At 40.3% G+C, this 17,772-nt stretch overlaps 1 protein-coding gene across 3 annotated transcripts in view; it reads right to left on the bottom strand.

Annotated features, from left to right (window-relative positions):
• Nucleotides 1-986: 986 nt before the first annotated feature.
• HPS5 (HPS5 biogenesis of lysosomal organelles complex 2 subunit 2) overlaps nt 987-17,772 on the bottom strand; it is a 33,356-nt gene continuing 16,570 nt past the window's right edge. For all 3 annotated transcript variants that reach the window (XM_083426225.1, XM_083426223.1, XM_083426224.1), the window contains exons 14-23: nt 12,590-12,742; nt 11,975-12,046; nt 10,111-10,757; nt 9,229-9,349; nt 8,266-8,421; nt 7,642-7,761; nt 6,618-6,731; nt 5,214-5,320; nt 4,141-4,426; nt 987-3,329 (exon numbers count right to left, since the gene is read on the bottom strand). In XM_083426225.1, coding sequence (XP_083282351.1) covers nt 3,269-3,329; nt 4,141-4,426; nt 5,214-5,320; nt 6,618-6,731; nt 7,642-7,761; nt 8,266-8,421; nt 9,229-9,349; nt 10,111-10,757; nt 11,975-12,046; nt 12,590-12,742 — 1,837 coding nt within the window. In that variant the 3' untranslated portion in view covers nt 987-3,268. The remainder of the gene's footprint in view (nt 3,330-4,140; nt 4,427-5,213; nt 5,321-6,617; nt 6,732-7,641; nt 7,762-8,265; nt 8,422-9,228; nt 9,350-10,110; nt 10,758-11,974; nt 12,047-12,589; nt 12,743-17,772) is intronic.

Genomic DNA, 17,772 nt, shown 5'->3' with positions numbered 1-17,772 from the left:
CATATTGCATATATTCAACACAAAAAACAGCAACAATTTGTTGACATAGGGCAGCTGGACATATAAAGGGCCCCATTACCTTCAGTAGCTTAGGGCATCATCAAACCTAAATCTGGCCCTGAATACAATGCGCAACTGGCTGAAGCCAAGAGTGGACGGCTCTGGGAAATGACTGCCCAATTCATGCCATTTGGGTAAGGGGGTCCTTTCTACAAGGAGCTAGTTTATTGCAGGGAAAGAAAGGAATTGCCACAAACTTTGCAAGGATTCTGTTCCCGTACCCCCCAGGAAATAGGTTGCGTTCAAACTTGGGGGGGGGGGAATAGTGTCATGGAGAAATAACTTCAACTTTTTGGAAGACATATTTCCCTTTTGTATTCAGCAATATTGTCTCCTGCCAGCATGCAGAAACTGAAAATATTATACATAGGTGAAAGAAAAAAGAAATGTATGCTACTCCATCTTTATTTTGATTCCTCAAAAATCTATTATGCTTAAACAATGGAGGTTCAATAGCTAGCCTAGGGCTATTTTATAAAGTTACATTATTAGAATGGCACAAATGTTGGCCCTTGGGTAATTTTCTACATGTCACTGAAAGAAGGGTTTTCAAAACAACTGTGGTTCAAGATTTCAAGAGCTGATGCTTTGCTATGTTCTTAGATGAAAGCACTTCTGTAGTAAAAGCAGTAAGAGGGAAAGTCTGGCAGCAAACGTGGCTTTTCTCTTTTGTAGAGATGAGACCCTAAAATGCAATGATTTCAGTTTCATAGATCCCTAGATTTAAATTCAAACCTAGCACAGAGAAAGCTGACCATTCACTCCTACTCTACATACGGAAGCAAAAAAAAATCAACATAGTACTCATGAGAATTATAAAATGAACTGATTGTATATCCTTTATTTTCCAGCATGTAAACTAATATTTTATGGACAATCAACTTTTTATATCCCCAATGTTACTGAAAAATGAACAAAATGTTGAATAAGATATATTAATTTTTATTAAAATCTGGATTAACAAAAACATGAACAAGGCACAAACAAAGCTGTTTGGTTACAAGCAATGTTTTAAAGCTGTTTAAACATGAACAGTGACTACAAAATAAAGTATGCCTGCAAGTAAATTATTTTTAAAAATACAATTTGTTAAGCTGTAACAAAATGCAAAACAATGTTTCATAAACTTTTAGTTGTTCCACATCACATTCTCTTCTGAAAAATCTGTGTGAAAAGTACCATTTCATTATTTTGTGCTTCTTTTTAATAAAAAATATCCCAAAACCAATAGGTGATATCCAACCAAGTTATATTCAGAATGGACCTGTCAAAATCAATGGACTTAAGTCTACTCTGAGCACAATTAACACACTAGCTATTCCCCCCACCCCCAATGTGAGGTAGTAAACATTCATTTGAAAATAAGGCCCAGATTCAAAGAGCTGGAGGGTGAACTCTACAACACAGCTGGGCTTCTGGAAGTAGCCTCCACAGCACTAATGAAACCTGCCAGAAAACTCAGGGGAACAGCACAGGTCTAAGAAGATACTGTGGAGAATCAAACTTTTGCACATGGCCAACAAGATTCTTTGAACTGTGTCCTAAAAAATATATATAAGGCCCTCAAGCATGTAAGTTAAGAAAGAAGAACTCAGTAGTATTAAATTACATGTAAGGCCTTACAAGCTGTACAGTAAACCTGAGTATACAAGATGATGCAATTGTGACATTTCAGTTTTCAGCTGAAGGACTACAATTCTGTAACCTTTCTCTAGCCCTGATTTCCAAGCTTCAATAAAACACTAGTAATGTATGAAAACTGCATAGTTTGAACATATTTAATACAAGAACAATGGGCAACATTCAGTGAAGTCATACTCTGTGTCTCCCTTGAGTACGACTCCCTTGAGTATCACCCAATATCTAATAGGCACAATTTACATGGACTTTGAGTCAAACCACCTCAGTGCATTAGGGGGGGAAAGCACTATTTTATGTGTGTGGTGTGGGAAAGTTGCCAATTCCACCATCACCTCCCCCAACAAATACTGCAGTGCTTTCCATTCCCCAAAAGGTCAATCTAGAGGATCCCCCCAACTTTCAGCAGATCTTTTTTCAAAAGATATGGGAAGCTATTGCCAGATTGAGAAGCAAGTATGCCCCCTTTCCACCAGGAGAAGTAACTGCAAACTGCTTTGGATCCAAGCCTTCTCAAAAATGAAGCATCCAATATTAAATAATCCTAACATACAAATGGAAACCAAATTACGTGCATATGTCTTGATCAAATATCCAATGGTAGTATTAACAGAAATGTGGAGCGCATTTTCTTATACATCATTTCTGAAAACAGTCAAGCATTACAAAAACAACCCAACACCTAGATTTAGAAGCAAAAGTATATTATTATACCGATTCGATGAACAGGATCCTATGCGTGCATACTTGGGCATAAGCTGTATGGAACAGTGGGAACTATTTCCGAGCATGCATGCACAGGATGCATTGTGCAAGGATGTAAACAAAAAAACAGTGCAAAATATTTTCTTTAGGATGTGTGCAATGAGAGAGCACTATGCCATAGTATACAGGATTATATAAACTCTTAAAACGCCAAAATATTATGTTAAACACCATTTTTAATATATGCAAGTTCTGCCAGTGTTTACATTTAACTACTGGAATCTCAGTTCTGTTGATTATCACTTCAAATTCAGAATAAAACTTGTAAAATTCCACAGTGCTATAGTTATAAATATTTGGAGATTATATACTTGTTTTAACACCCTTTTACTTCAGCCAATGAATCAAAAGTTATATTAAAAGTGTTTTAACTCAACTCAATTATTATACACTTAGTCCCTGCAATTACATTCATTTATATGCAGCTTTCTGATAATGGCAATCTGCTAGAAATGTGATGGAAGTTATTCATTTGAAATTTATTTGCTGAATGGGAAGCACTGCTTCCTACATAAAGAATCCAGTTTTCACATCTAAACTTAATGCTAGTAGCTCAAAGGGGTTACCATGCACAAGCATTCTTGCTGAGCAAGCAGCAGCATTACAATTGTTCGTTAGAAGTATTGGGTAAACATGCATTCAAATACTGAATGACGGAAATCCAGAAGAAAAGGAGCTTCGTTATCATTTTTTCTGCCAATCTGACTAAATGCATCTTCACTTTGACAGGAAAGCATTGCTGGAAAAATGGCACAGCACAAGAGGAACATGCTTCTTACTACTATCATTTTCCGTCATTTGTTTGCTATGCTTGTTGAGACCACAAAAATCGGTCACATCTTTCCAACATGGACTGAATCAGGGCTCTGCAACAAAAGTGAACACATAGGAGAAAAGAGATATTATAAAGAAATTGGGGACTAACTTTACACAAGCAAATTTCATCAAGTTTATTAACTCATAAATGTGACTTTACGCTTGTTTGCACTGCAGGTTGCTACTACCACAACTTCTGGTTGTTTAAAGAACTTGAACCGGCCACATCAGTCAAAAGATTTATGCATTGCAGGGGGCTGCACTAGATAACCCTTGTGGTCCCTATCCAATTCTACAATTCTATGATTCTAGAAGAAGAAGAAGAGTTTGGATTTGATATCCCGCCTTTCACTCCCTTTAAGGAGTCTCAAAGCGGCTAACATTCTCCTTTCCCTTCCTCCCCCACAACAAACACTCTGTGAGGTGAGTGGGGCTGAGAGACTTCAAAGAAGTGTGACTGGCCCAAGGTCACCCAGCAGCTGCATGTGGAGGAGCGGAGACGCGAACCCGGTTCCCCAGATTACAATACTACCGCTCTTAACTACTACACCACACTGGCTCTGACTGTTCATTTCATTTATACAGAAGTGGGCCATCCCATGCCAGTATAGGCTATTCTATGAATTTTGTGAAAGAGAATTTCTAACCATCCTTGCTTCTGGTTTCAGTAAACTATAGCTTGTACCACATCTGGATGCAATGCTATAGTTTGCCATTAACTGAAGTATGAAGGTTCCAATCTTGGCACATGGAGTGTGTGTAAGCCTGAAGGCTTATAGCTACTTGAACATGCAACACTTAATCATGACACAGTATTACCTTTTGACACAACCAATTTCAGACCATTATCAGAAGACTTACCTTTGTCTTTTTTCAGCAATTCTTAGTATCTCACAGACCTTGGCAAATCTTTCAGATAATTCAACCATCAGGCCGCATTCCTGCAACAGCTGCAAGGCACGATCGGGACCAATTACTCTGGCCAACAGCAGAGCCACATTTTCAACTGTTACACTATTTGGCCAATTCGGATCACCATTACTAACAGCACCGCCATTTTGCATAGGTGGATGAGGAACACTACTGCAATGACTCTTCACAAGGCAAAGAAGGAATTTCCATTCTTCCATTGTTTCTGGAATTGCCCCTAAATGCAAAAGGAAATGATTTAGAGATCCAAACCAGATTGCTTTGTAGGACTCGATGGTGTGAGTTAAATTAAGCAGGCCAGCCCAGGCCAATCTTAGGTCCCTAGATGATGTTGGCCTGCAAGTCCCATAATCCTTGACCACTGGGCCTGGGGATGATGGGAATTGTAACCCCACAATACTAGATGACCCATGGTTAGGGTGAGGTGGGGAGATTCATGGACAGAATAATAGAGTAGATAGCAGGTGACACTGAGAGCATGTACGCAAGAGACAGGAAGAAGGATGGAAGTTTCCAACGATGGACACTTAACTGCATTTGCTGCAGGATAGAATGGCACATTAAATTGTCACAGCAACACTATCTCCATTATACTGGAACACAAAACACAAATTCAAGAGAGAGTCTGATTAAATTTAAATAAGCAAAAATAATAAATAAAAGGTTTTTCAAAATTCACAAGTTGCCAATGTAGAAGAGGGCAAAACAATGTAGCAGAAATGCCACATTTTATTGTGTGCACAATACTGGTGTTCTACAGTACGTTTAGGTGTAATTGCAGTGAAAAAAAGGATGCATGATAACAATGTGGTTTATTTTTTATTTTTTTCCTGCCAGAAATGCACTTGGGGTGATTACTTCCATAGCTTGTTTTTGTTCTTGTTGTTAAACTGTTTTATACAGACTTTGATTTTAAAAATTGATAAATAAAAATATGTCAAAACTAGTTAATACAAGTAGAGAATATGGAATTCCACTCAAGAATCAAATTAAGTTTTACAAACCATGTTCTCTATCCAACAAGTTCATATCATCCAAACAAACAATATGGGTAAGGGCTTCAGGTCTTCTATCCAGCTCCAAACAGAGAGAAAGATATCCAGGCCAGAAGCTGTAACAATATTACGGAGAGTTTCACAAACCAAAAGTAAATACTTATTATGAGTAATTATAATCTGACTGACACTTCAATATACCACAACCTTCACTGAGAAGATGAGCTTCCTTTTGTCTCCTCTCACTGAACAAAGAGTTATTAGTTTAGATCACAGCATAATATGCAGTATTATATTGTCATTTTTGATGCTCCAACAGCATACGTCTAAATCCATCTTCCATGCCTATCTTCAGGAGAATAATGACCCAATACACACCTCTCAGTATCTATTAATAGCAACAGCACCAATTTTCCCCTTAACACAGAACACATACACCTCCAAGTTAACCAATATCTTAAATAAAAAAAGTTATGAAATAAAATCCAGCTAGGAGGCCCTTTAATTAAAATTAATAAATCTAGTTAGTTGGTTTCTGGGAGCATAACAAATCTTGACTTAGCAAGACAGCGGAGCTCACATCCAAATTCACTTCTGCCTGGTCCTTTTTGCTGCCGCATCAAGCCAAGTCAACATTTGGCTTAGTGTGTCATCTGATCTGAACAGGGGTTTGTGGTTAATCTCTCTCTTCACTAACCATGAGTTGCAACCAAGAGCCCTGGGGTCAAATGAAGTGAAGGGAACCTAAATTCACAGCTGAGAACCCAAATCCAACAGATTTATATGGAACTTGGAAGTACATTAACATTTTCAGAATGCTGTACTTCTTGGGTAAAATTTATTCATTCCACAAAGTTGTCAGCTACTTAACCTCTAGCTGGGGTTTATAAAGAATTTTGACAAAGGCAAAACGCTGCTGCAGATTGTATATTCTCAGTACCATTTCTCAGTTGTTCCCTTATTCAGAAGCAAACAGAACGCAAGACTTTTGTGTTACTACACCACCCCCAACTGGCCCATGTATGCAATTCTAGCAATGGATATTTATGCTGTGGAGTGGGGAAGAGAGAGGAGGCAGGTAAGCTCAGGGATGGGGAATCTGGAGCCCCCACAGGCTGACCACTGGAAGGGCCACAGGTTCCCCAACCCCATTTTAACTGAATCACAGTTGCAGCTTCATTATTTATTACTGCTGCTCAGTGCTATGGCAGGCTTTGGAAGGAGAGGTAGGCCACTGGCTGCTGGAACACACACAAAGAGCATGATTGAGCAACTGCATAGCACATACCCTGCATAACTACAGCTGAACAGACTAGACTATTACGTAGTGAAGTGAAACCAAGGGAGAGAAACATGCCCTCTTAAGAAACAAAGTTTCAAAGACATTAATTTTACCAAGGACTTCTACATTACCCATAGCTTTTGCAAATGTCAGACATCTTCTCTTTCATTACAGTGTCAGCTGGGAGTTTAAGCAATAGTAAAATCAGTTGGTTATAGCCCCAAGTAAATAAATGTGAACGTGGCCTGAAAGTATTAAAGCAAAAGAGGAAAAAAAAAAAAGTTAGGGAAATTACATAAGACTTTTTAAAAAATGATAGATAACACAAGTTTGTTTCAATTTGAATCAAAACACTGCCAATATTAAGGGGAGATTCATGCATGCTGCTTTAAATTAGGGAGGGGAATATGAGGTTGGACTACTCCCAACAAATTCCCCACTGTTAAATATACAGTCGTACCTTGGAAGTTGAACGGAATCCATTCCAGAAGTCCGTTCGACTTCCAAAATGTTCGGAAACCAAAGCGCGGCTTCTGATTGGCTGCAGGAAGCTCCTGCAGCCAATCAGAAGCTGCGGAAGCCCCATCAGACGTTCAGCTTCCAAAAGAACATTCGAAAACCGGAACACTCACTTTCGGCTTTCGATCATTCGGGAGCCAATTTGTTTGGGAGCCAAGCCGTTCAAGATCCAAGGTATGACTGTACCTTTTAAGTAGATATCTTTATCAGTCTTCATTTGTACTGGAATTACATATTTTAGCTGTGCGCTTGTCACCCTGGGCTTCTCTGGAAGGACGGACAGAACTTAAATTCAATAAACAACTAATAACATAATCCTTGATCACTGGCCATGCTGTCTGGGACTAATACAAGTTGGAGTCCAACAACATATAGAGGGACAAGGGTTTCCCATCCCTTCCATGTCCTAAGCAAAGATGTATCTTTTAATAGAATTCCCCACCCCCACACAGAGCAAGGTTATCCAAATCAATTATATATCATGCATTCTGTCTCAGTTCTCTCTCCTGAAGCTAAAAGATGGTTGGGTGATCTTGTGACTGTCCTTGTGACTGTCAAAAGATAATGCCTTTAGGAATGTGAATACAATTATGAAGTGTGGACAAACAGCAAGCTTGAGTCAAACGCTATTCATACCGTGGATTTCCTTGGGCATCCATTGTACTTGCTGTATGTGGGGCATCTTGAGAAACTGCCAAAGATAACCAATCTAATCGTAATGACTCAGGATGGAGAAGAGATCCCAAGAAGGACAGCCTAGAAAGAGATTGTACACCGCTAATTATATGTGTATTCTGGCAATAAAAAGGATTTACAACATACAAGCAACCAGGACTAGTTTCACAATATGGCATACTTGAATGTCATTTAACTAGTGCTGCATTTTAAAAAGAAATTATCATCCAATTTTATAAGGAGCCAAAAGAAATGTTTAATACCTTATTGTATACAACCATACTGTATTAAAAAGTTCTCAAATAACCATGTCATAAATTTGATGTATGCAGGGGTTTTTTTGCTAAGTTACTACCCACTCAAGATATTATTTCCCTTCTCAGAGACCTAATGTCATTAAGAAGCAACAAATATTTTAAAATCATAGAATTGTGGAATTGGAAGGGACCACAAGGGTCATCTAGTCCAACCTCCCATTAAAAATCCTCTAATGAGAGTCCACCTTTCACCGCTACCCTAATTATTATTTCCATGCATCCCATTCCTTAACTTTTGTTCCACAGAGTAAGAGAGTACAATATATACCGTTCATCTTCTGCCCTTGATTTGATTAGACTGTCTAAATATGCCAGGAAATGCTGAGGATTGCTTTTACAAATTTGCTTGACATCTGAAGGCAAAATGGAGGGACAAAACTTGATCAGGGGCCTTAGCGAAGTTTCTCCAAATTTTTCATAAAGCCTGTATGAGAACAAGAGAGGACACAAAAGTCACATTTATTTAAGCAAACAATTCTCAGAATTATTATTTACTAGCATGGTATCGATCCACACATTTAAACATAGCTAACACTGCAAATACAGGGTGAGTCTTTTAAAAGACGCCCCATGGAACATGTGTACTCTGTATCCACGGGGCCTCTTTTAAAGGACTCACCCTGTACAACTGCAAGGTTTATCACAATACTAGTGAGGCTTGCCTGAAACTAGATTGTGGAAACAAGGGTCAGTCTTAACATTAGGCCAAATGTGGGAAACCTTTGGACCTCTGGCTGTTGCTGAACTACAACTCCCACTATTCCTGGCTGCTGACCACGATTACTAGAATTGATGGGAGTTGTAGTTCAACAACTTGCGGGGGGGAGGGAGGATCCCCACACCTGCACTGAGCAAAGTGAGCAGATGTTGGGAGCAGCACCATCAGCTCCAGGGCTGTTCCTCAAAAGGCCTCTGACCCTTCCTCTCTGCTGGACGCTACAGAGCTATGGCTGCTATAAGACATGTTTTTGCCACCATACTGTCTCAGGTGGTGTGAAGGACAGTCACATCATCAGTGCTGAATTATGTCAGCTTCTCTACCTATAATGGGGAGGGGTGCCATCTTGCCCTTCACCTCAGGTAATGAAATATTATGGGCCAGCCCTAGAAAATGCAAGTATGAAACCGCCTCCCATTAATAAAAATGCATAAAGACTGATCTGAAGAGTGACTACATAGGCCAGCCTAGTATTAAATAAGATGTAGTCAAATTAAGTCAAATGGTGAATACCTTAGGACATGTGCTAGCAACACAGGAGCATCCCAGGGACCCAGATCCACTAGCAATTTCAGTATTCTAAACATATCTCCATTCTCCAGGGCCATAGTGACTGGACTAGTCCGAGTCAGTTCTGAAACCAATAATTTTACATGTAACAACAACTATATTAAAAAGTAACATTAAGAACAGGAAACGTGCTAATTTTCACATAAACATTAAATTGGGGGGGAACACTTAAGAGATAAACGGTAACAAGAAAAAAAATCAGTCAATGTAATTCAGGATATATTTTAATTGGATTTTACTTTTATTTTTATGAATGGGAGTTAGATAAAGCTTTCAAGTGCATTAATGTTAATTAGGAGTAAACATATAAAAAGCCCACTGTATGATGCCAATGGCCCACCTAGTCCAGAATACAGCTCTTACAGTGGCCAGCCAGATGCCTGTGGGATTTGAGAACAAGAGCGCTCTCCCCTTCTGTGCTTCCAGCAACTAGTTTTCAGAAGCACTGTAATTCCAACTGTGGAGGCAGAGCATAGCCATCATGGCTAATTGCTATGGAAAGCCCCTGACAGCATGCCCCATATTTCAGCTTGCAAGTATTTTCAACAAATTTCGTTTTGAACAAATTCTATATAAAGCTTTGACACAATGACAGACACAAGATCCTCCAACAGTTCAATCTTACATAGATCTGCCTGGAATCAGCCCCAATGAGTTCAATACGACTTACTTCAAGTTAAGTGTGTATAGAACTGCACTGTGAATTCATACAACTTGAGAATTGTAGAACTGTAGGGTTGGAAGGGACCCCAAGGGACATCTAGTCCAACCCCCTGCAATGCAGGGGTCTCAGCTAAAGCATCCATGACTGATGGCCATGCTTACCTTTTAATCCTTCCACATAGGTTTCCCAAACTCTAGGATGATTGCTATGACAGGTTATAATACATTGCTTCAGCCTTTCCAGATCCAGAAGAAAAAAGTAGTCTTTTATGAATCTACAAGCCAAGGCATCTGAATCTTCTGGCTGCACATACTGTTCACCATTAATTTGTGAATATTCATATACATTTAATTCAAAACTTAAAGTTGCCAGCTCTACCAGATCTTTCTGCATATTCTCTGGTATGAAACATGGGGAATGAATCTGAAAAGAATGGTTAAAGGTGGTTTCCGACTTTGGATGTTTGCTCAGTATTTTATCAATATGACTGCTACTATTTGGCTTGGTATTTTCTTCCCAGGCGTCTTCTTGTTCTTTATTTACATCATCATTTTCATAGTTTGTTCTCAAGACAGGCAACTGTTCCATATCTGCACATTCATCATGTTGAGGCATTTCCACATTTTCTTTGAAAACTTGCTGGTCTTCAGGCTGCAAAGACATCTCACTGTCTATCTTAGATGAGCTCTCATCCAAAACAGCAGATGCCTCGAATCTAAATGTTTTTTCCAGAAATGGAATCCAGTTTAGCAAAACTGCTCTCAAGTACTGTGGCTGTAACAAAACTAGTGGATCCTGAAGTCTGGTTCTGCAAAAAGAAAATATGCAAACTTACAGTTTGATTTGATACCCACAAGAAAAAGAAAGCAAATTATACTGCCAACATTGTAGTTCTTATAAAGAATATCTTATATGCGTTTTTAGGATTGCAACCCACAATTAATACTTCGGGCACAGTTCAGTCCACCTTTCCTACAATACAGCTACATGGAAAATTTGTTCCGCATATGTGCAAAAGCAACACAATGAGTCGTTTTGGAGAATGGAAGGTTTGTGTGGACTTTCATAGCCCCATCTTAGCCAGCTTTGATGTTCCAGAGTTAATATCCATGGCTCCTAAACTTCCAGATAAATCCTAAATGTAACAGTAAGCTACTTTTCTAAGAACTAGTATTACAATGTATGGAGAAATATTAACATAGCATTACCTCGTTTTAAAAACAGTCAACTTTCATCTGCGTAGAACAGGCATGGGGAATCTGTGGCTCATAGGCTAAATTAGGCCCGGCAGGTATGTTATTTTAGGCTGTGAGGCTTTCCCTACCCCCAACCATGCCCACCTGCATCACATCCAACATCACATGTGTAGCAGAGAAAGGCATGGTTGCAAAGGAACAATCAGGAGTATTAAGAGTACACTCTGCAAGCAGGACCTTTCAAACTGGGTACTAAGCCCCCTGGGATGGTGATGGTGATGATGATTTAGTAAATTTGTTGGTCACTTTATCTTGCCCAAGGCAACCCAAAGTGACTTACAACCAGATTGGCTCTACTCTGGAAATTTCAGCCAAAGCTTCCAAGGGGAACAGATCCATCTTCATTTTCAGGCACAGCATGAATCCAAACCACCCCTGCGAGTGTCCGCCTGATACTTCCTTTTGAAGTTAAGCCACCTGACATCATGACAGCATCAGATGAATGAGAGGTGGGCAACCATCAGAGATGGGGAAATTAAGGATCAGGAATATACTGGTGTTTGTTTTTCATTTCTTTTTGCTTTTAACTTGTTTTTAACTTTTTAATTATTTGCCTGTTTGGTTTTATGGTTTTTGTATTGTTGTATACCACTCTTTACAATACGGCAGTATATAAATCTTTTTTATAAATAAAAATATAAATTATACAAAATATTCTACTAATATTTTAAATATATTTCGATCCTGCCCCTGCTCGATAAAAGAGCTCAAGGTTCTCCTCTCCCTGCTCTGCATATTGTATCCTCAGAACACTCGATGCCTTACTTACAGGGTCTCCATAGTTGCTGCCCCGAGGTCTTTAAGGGGGTCTTCTTCATGAGGCTGGCTCTGCAGCTCAAGCCTTGAAAGAAAAAGTCAATTTTAATAGCCAGTGGGAGGAATGAAAAACATTGCCCTGTCTTACTCCTAAGTTTGTTTCAGTAAAACTCTACACCACCTAGAAGACAGGTCAGTATAAAAGCACCAAAGCCTTTCCATTTTCTTTTCACATTGGTGGCTCTGCTCACATATTTTTCAGCGCTACAAATACAGAATTATGTTCTCTTCATCTAAAAATGATGACCATGCATTCCCAGGCGTGTTTCTGGGCATGGGTTTATTACTATATTTCTGTTACCAAACCCTACCCCAACCACATCTTTCTTAGTAAGCTTAGTATTCCATGTCACAAAGTCAAATGCATGGCTGGATTCCAGTGCCACTTCCAATAGCCAAAAGTTGCTTTTTGGTAGTATTGCAGTATGTTACTAGAACTGGGTGATTCAGAAATGCATTTGCATGATGACGAGTTAAAGAGTCAACCGAAAATGCAGTTGTTCTTCCTGCCTCATCACCCTGTTAAAAGGAAAAGGTTGCTGCACAGGCTAAAGGAGCTTTTACTCACTCTTCGTCTTCTTCTCCCTCCTCTTGAGGTTGGGCTAGTCTAGCAGTCCTTTCTGGAAGCTGTTCTTCATCTTTAATGTCCTGTCTGATTCTATCAGGACTCCCATGAAGAGTACCAATCTTTTCTGTGGTCTTACGTACAAAGCTAGAAACACTGTAAGTTAAGTGTAAACATTGTATGAGCACCAAAAAGGAAAAAATAATAGATTAAGGCAGTCGTGTGGCACCTCAGAATTTATCATAGCAAGAGCGTGCACAGGTCTTCTTCAGATATATAAAGCAGATCAAGAAGATGGATGATATATGTTGCTGCTCTTTGCGTACAAGGCAAAATTATTTTGGTCAGCATAAGCAGAGATTTTAGAACATTAAACAATGTTGATCTAGGATTGTTAAAGCAAGGTTAAAGAAAATATGGTTAAAAGGGCTAGTACCCCACATTAGCCGATTGCTGGGATTAAGCTATGTGTTTAGGGAAACGCTGAACCTAAAAAGTGGAAAATTCAAATACAAATCCTTCTATGATGCTCTATCCACTTAACACAATATAGCAGTCCTATACTGAACATAATACTTGAAAGTACACCATTCATTCCAGTTTTATTTATTTCATGTTTTGGGGCTTTAAAGGTAAAGGTAAAGGGACCCCTGACCATTAGGTCCAGTCGAGACCGACTCTGGAGTTGCGGCGCTCATCTTGCTTTATTGGTTGAGGGAGCCAGCGTACAGCTTCCGGGTCATGTGGCCAGCATGACTAAGCCGCTTCTAGCGAACCAGAGCAGTGCACAGAAACGCCGTTTACCTTCCTGCTGGAGCGGTACCTATTTATCTACTTGCACTTTGACGTGCTTTCGAACTGCTAGGTTGGCAGGAGCAGGGACCCAGCAACGGGAGCTCACCCCATTGCAGGGATTTAAACCGCCGACCTTCTGTTCGGCAAGTCCTAGGCTCTGTGGTTTAACCCACAGCGCCACCTCCGTCCCTTTGGGGCCTTAGGCTATGTCTAAATGAACAAAGGTAAGTGAAACCAGGGAGCTGGTGTAGCCAAGATTAGATGCATTGTTTCTATAATGTTCATACAATTTTTAGCATGTTAGATTGTAGAATTGTTTCTTTTAAATAGAAGAGAGTAATCAACACTATAGCATTGTTTTCTCCCAAGTATGCAAAAATTGCTGGTGGATACAGATGTTCAATCATTAGAAAATAGGAATAGCAGTAGAGCAACACCTTTATTACGATCACAAAGCAATATCACAAAGCTTTCAAGTGTACAGAATTCTTCATCAGGCTCAGTGTTGACCAAATTTTTGAAAAAAAGGAAGTGGGAGAGAGGAAACATCTGGGCATGATGAAAAACCCCAAAGTCTGCAAATGCCATGATGAACACACTGTGTTAATCTAACTGAAGGATTGTGCTGGGTGCAAATTATGTTTTAGTTATACCACGGACTACCAAAACTATATGGCCATTCCTCCTTTGAAAACTGTAAAGCAAGAAGTTAATTAGATATGAATGGCTGCTAGCCTTTATATTTTCAAAAGGGAAAATATAACAGCCACTATTTCTTTGTTCCATTATCCTTTGTAGCCACTTTCAACCAGAACAACAGTTACGATCACTGTGGGTGCATTATACTGAATTGTTTGAGCTCATCATCTCAAGAAGGTTAGAATTCACATCTCATACTATAGCCCTTTTCAGGCGCTCTCTTCTCGTGCAAGTGGAAGACAGTATTCACCAACCTGGTGCCCTCCTGTTATTTTAGAGTATAACTCCCATCAAAGTCATGGGGAAGGCTGTCTTACAGCAACCCTCAAAATAGTCATTATCAATTCCGTTGTGGTGGTTTCCAGCCTCTAAAATGTTAAAATGCAGCATCACTATATGGCCCAAAGGCAAGCAATCTGCTTTTACCCCTTAAGACCTATTCATTTACTTTGCCATTTTGGTTGATTCTTCATTGCCAATTCAATAGAAAAGACTAAAAACATCTTTTAAATTTCAGTATTTTATTTGACCGTTCTATGGCCAATTTTTCAATGCAGGAATGAAGAGACATCCACATATCACCTGAAAGTAAGTATGGCTCCATTGGCCTTACACAGTAATGCTTTCTCTGTCTTGTGCTGAAATTCATAATTAGAAGAGTCTTCTGCAGAGTCCTCCAAGCAGGACACATCCTGATAACTTGAGGACCTCAAAGTTAATCAGATATGAAGTTTGAAACAGCAGTAAGTGTTGGGAACCTACAGAGGTGGGATCCTTCAACTACATCTTTCATATATATATATATATATATATATATATGCAGGTTTTGGTGTCCTCGGGTGTCTTCCCGTGTAAAAGTTGGGGTGTCTAGGCGACGTTTCGACGAGGTCTCACTCGTCATCTTCAGGCTGGTGCTTTCGGCTTCTTGTTACTGGAACAGAGCAGGATCTCAGTGTTTGAGTTCCTATAAATACTGTTGAGGAGGTGTGGTGTATAGCCTCCAATGTTCTGGGCAGAGAGGAGGTTCCCAGGCTAGTGTGCCTTTTCTTCTTTTGTTCCTTAATTACTTGAGGGATATCTTGGGTGATTTCTTGAGTGATTTCCTGAATCCCACTTAGGTGGGTCATTAGGTGTGGATTAGTTGCTAAAGCCTTCGTGTCTTGAACTCTTGAACTTTGTGAAGAGTTTTTCTGAGAAGATGGCTGTACTGCACTTGGTTGTGCTCTGGCTTGGCTTCGTGTATAGGGGCGAGCTGTGGTTTTGTGGCCTGTGCCAGCCAGATCTGTGTAGGGATTGCAGGGGGGTGCAGCATCCGGAGGTGCCACCCTGGTTTGGCTACTGGATGGTGTCTGTAATTTATCTGTGGAGAGGGTCTGGGTTTGGGTCTGGTGTGGTTGATTGGTGATGGCGTTCTGTGTGCCTCTGGATCTGGTGTCAGATTTTGTGGGGAGGGCTATTTTCCAGATGTCTGGCAAGCGGGATGTGTCGTCACGCTTGTTCATGTTGTGAGGGTGTTTCTCTATCTCGATGGCTTCCATGATTATTCTCTTGTGGTGATGTTCCATGTTAAAGAGCAATTTGGAATCTGCAAAATTAATTTCGTGTCCTGTTTCTTTCATGTGTTGGAAAAGGGAGGAAGTTTTTTCTTCTTTTTTGACGGCATTCTTGTGTTCTGCGATCCGTGCATTTATTCGTCTGTTTGTTTGTCCAATGTACGTGGCTGGGCAGACTTTGCAGGGTATTTCATAGACCCCTTGGTTTTCCAACTGAATTTTATCCTTGGGGTTTCTGAGGATATTGGCTATTTTTTGGTTGGTGCAAAAGGCTGTTTTGATATTGTGTTTATGGAGGATTTTGCTAATTTTATCTGTAGTGCCCTTGATATAAGGAAGGAGGGCTATGCCATTGTTTTCTTCTGTGTCTTGGTTTTTGGGGGGTGTTTCTTTTTGGATTAGCTTCGTAACCCTGTTTTGCTGGTATCCATTGGCAATTAACACATTTGAGAGATTCTGTAACTCAGTTGTCAAGTGGTCTTCGTCAGCCAGGCGTTTGGTTCTGGAGATGAGAGTCTTGGCTACGGAGTTTATTTGTGCAGGGTGGTGGTGTGATTGTGCATGTAAGTAGCGGTTGGTGTGTGTTTTTTTCCGGTAGATAGTGTGTCCTAGGGAGCCATCAGGTTTTTTGTAGATTAGGACGTCAAGGAAGGGAAGTTGGTTGTTGGCTTCTATTTCCATAGTGAATTGTATTTTGGGGTGTAGGCTGTTGAGATGTGTGAGGAAGCTATCCAGTTTTTCCTTCCCGTGTGGCCAAATTACAAAGGTGTCGTCAACATATCTGAGCCAAAGTTTGGGTTTGTGTTCTGACTTGTCTAAAGCATTGGTTTCAAAGTGTTCCATGTACAGGTTAGCGATGACCGGTGAGATATGTTGGCTCAGATATGTTGACGACACCTTTGTAATTTGGCCACACGGGAAGGAAAAACTGGATAGCTTCCTCACACATCTCAACAGCCTACACCCCAAAATACAATTCACTATGGAAATAGAAGCCAACAACCAACTTCCCTTCCTTGACGTCCTAATCTACAAAAAACCTGATGGCTCCCTAGGACACACTATCTACCGGAAAAAAACACACACCAACCGCTACTTACATGCACAATCACACCACCACCCTGCACAAATAAACTCCGTAGCCAAGACTCTCATCTCCAGAACCAAACGCCTGGCTGACGAAGACCACTTGACAACTGAGTTACAGAATCTCTCAAATGTGTTAATTGCCAATGGATACCAGCAAAACAGGGTTACGAAGCTAATCCAAAAAGAAACACCCCCCAAAAACCAAGACACAGAAGAAAACAATGGCATAGCCCTCCTTCCTTATATCAAGGGCACTACAGATAAAATTAGCAAAATCCTCCATAAACACAATATCAAAACAGCCTTTTGCACCAACCAAAAAATAGCCAATATCCTCAGAAACCCCAAGGATAAAATTCAGTTGGAAAACCAAGGGGTCTATGAAATACCCTGCAAAGTCTGCCCAGCCACGTACATTGGACAAACAAACAGACGAATAAATGCACGGATCGCAGAACACAAGAATGCCGTCAAAAAAGAAGAAAAAACTTCCTCCCTTTTCCAACACATGAAAGAAACAGGACACGAAATTAATTTTGCAGATTCCAAATTGCTCTTTAACATGGAACATCACCACAAGAGAATAATCATGGAAGCCATCGAGATAGAGAAACACCCTCACAACATGAACAAGCGTGACGACACATCCCGCTTGCCAGACATCTGGAAAATAGCCCTCCCCACAAAATCTGACACCAGATCCAGAGGCACACAGAACGCCATCACCAATCAACCACACCAGACCCAAACCCAGACCCTCTCCACAGATAAATTACAGACACCATCCAGTAGCCAAACCAGGGTGGCACCTCCGGATGCTGCACCCCCCTGCAATCCCTACACAGATCTGGCTGGCACAGGCCACAAAACCACAGCTCGCCCCTATACACGAAGCCAAGCCAGAGCACAACCAAGTGCAGTACAGCCATCTTCTCAGAAAAACTCTTCACAAAGTTCAAGAGTTCAAGACACGAAGGCTTTAGCAACTAATCCACACCTAATGACCCACCTAAGTGGGATTCAGGAAATCACTCAAGAAATCACCCAAGA

The sequence above is a fragment of the Podarcis tiliguerta genome (genome assembly GCF_965153285.1).
Source record: "Podarcis tiliguerta genome assembly, chromosome: 1".
NCBI lineage: Eukaryota > Metazoa > Chordata > Lepidosauria > Squamata > Lacertidae > Podarcis > Podarcis tiliguerta.
The sequence above is the reverse complement of the archived record's forward strand: the minus strand, read 5'-3'. Positions and strand labels throughout refer to the sequence as shown.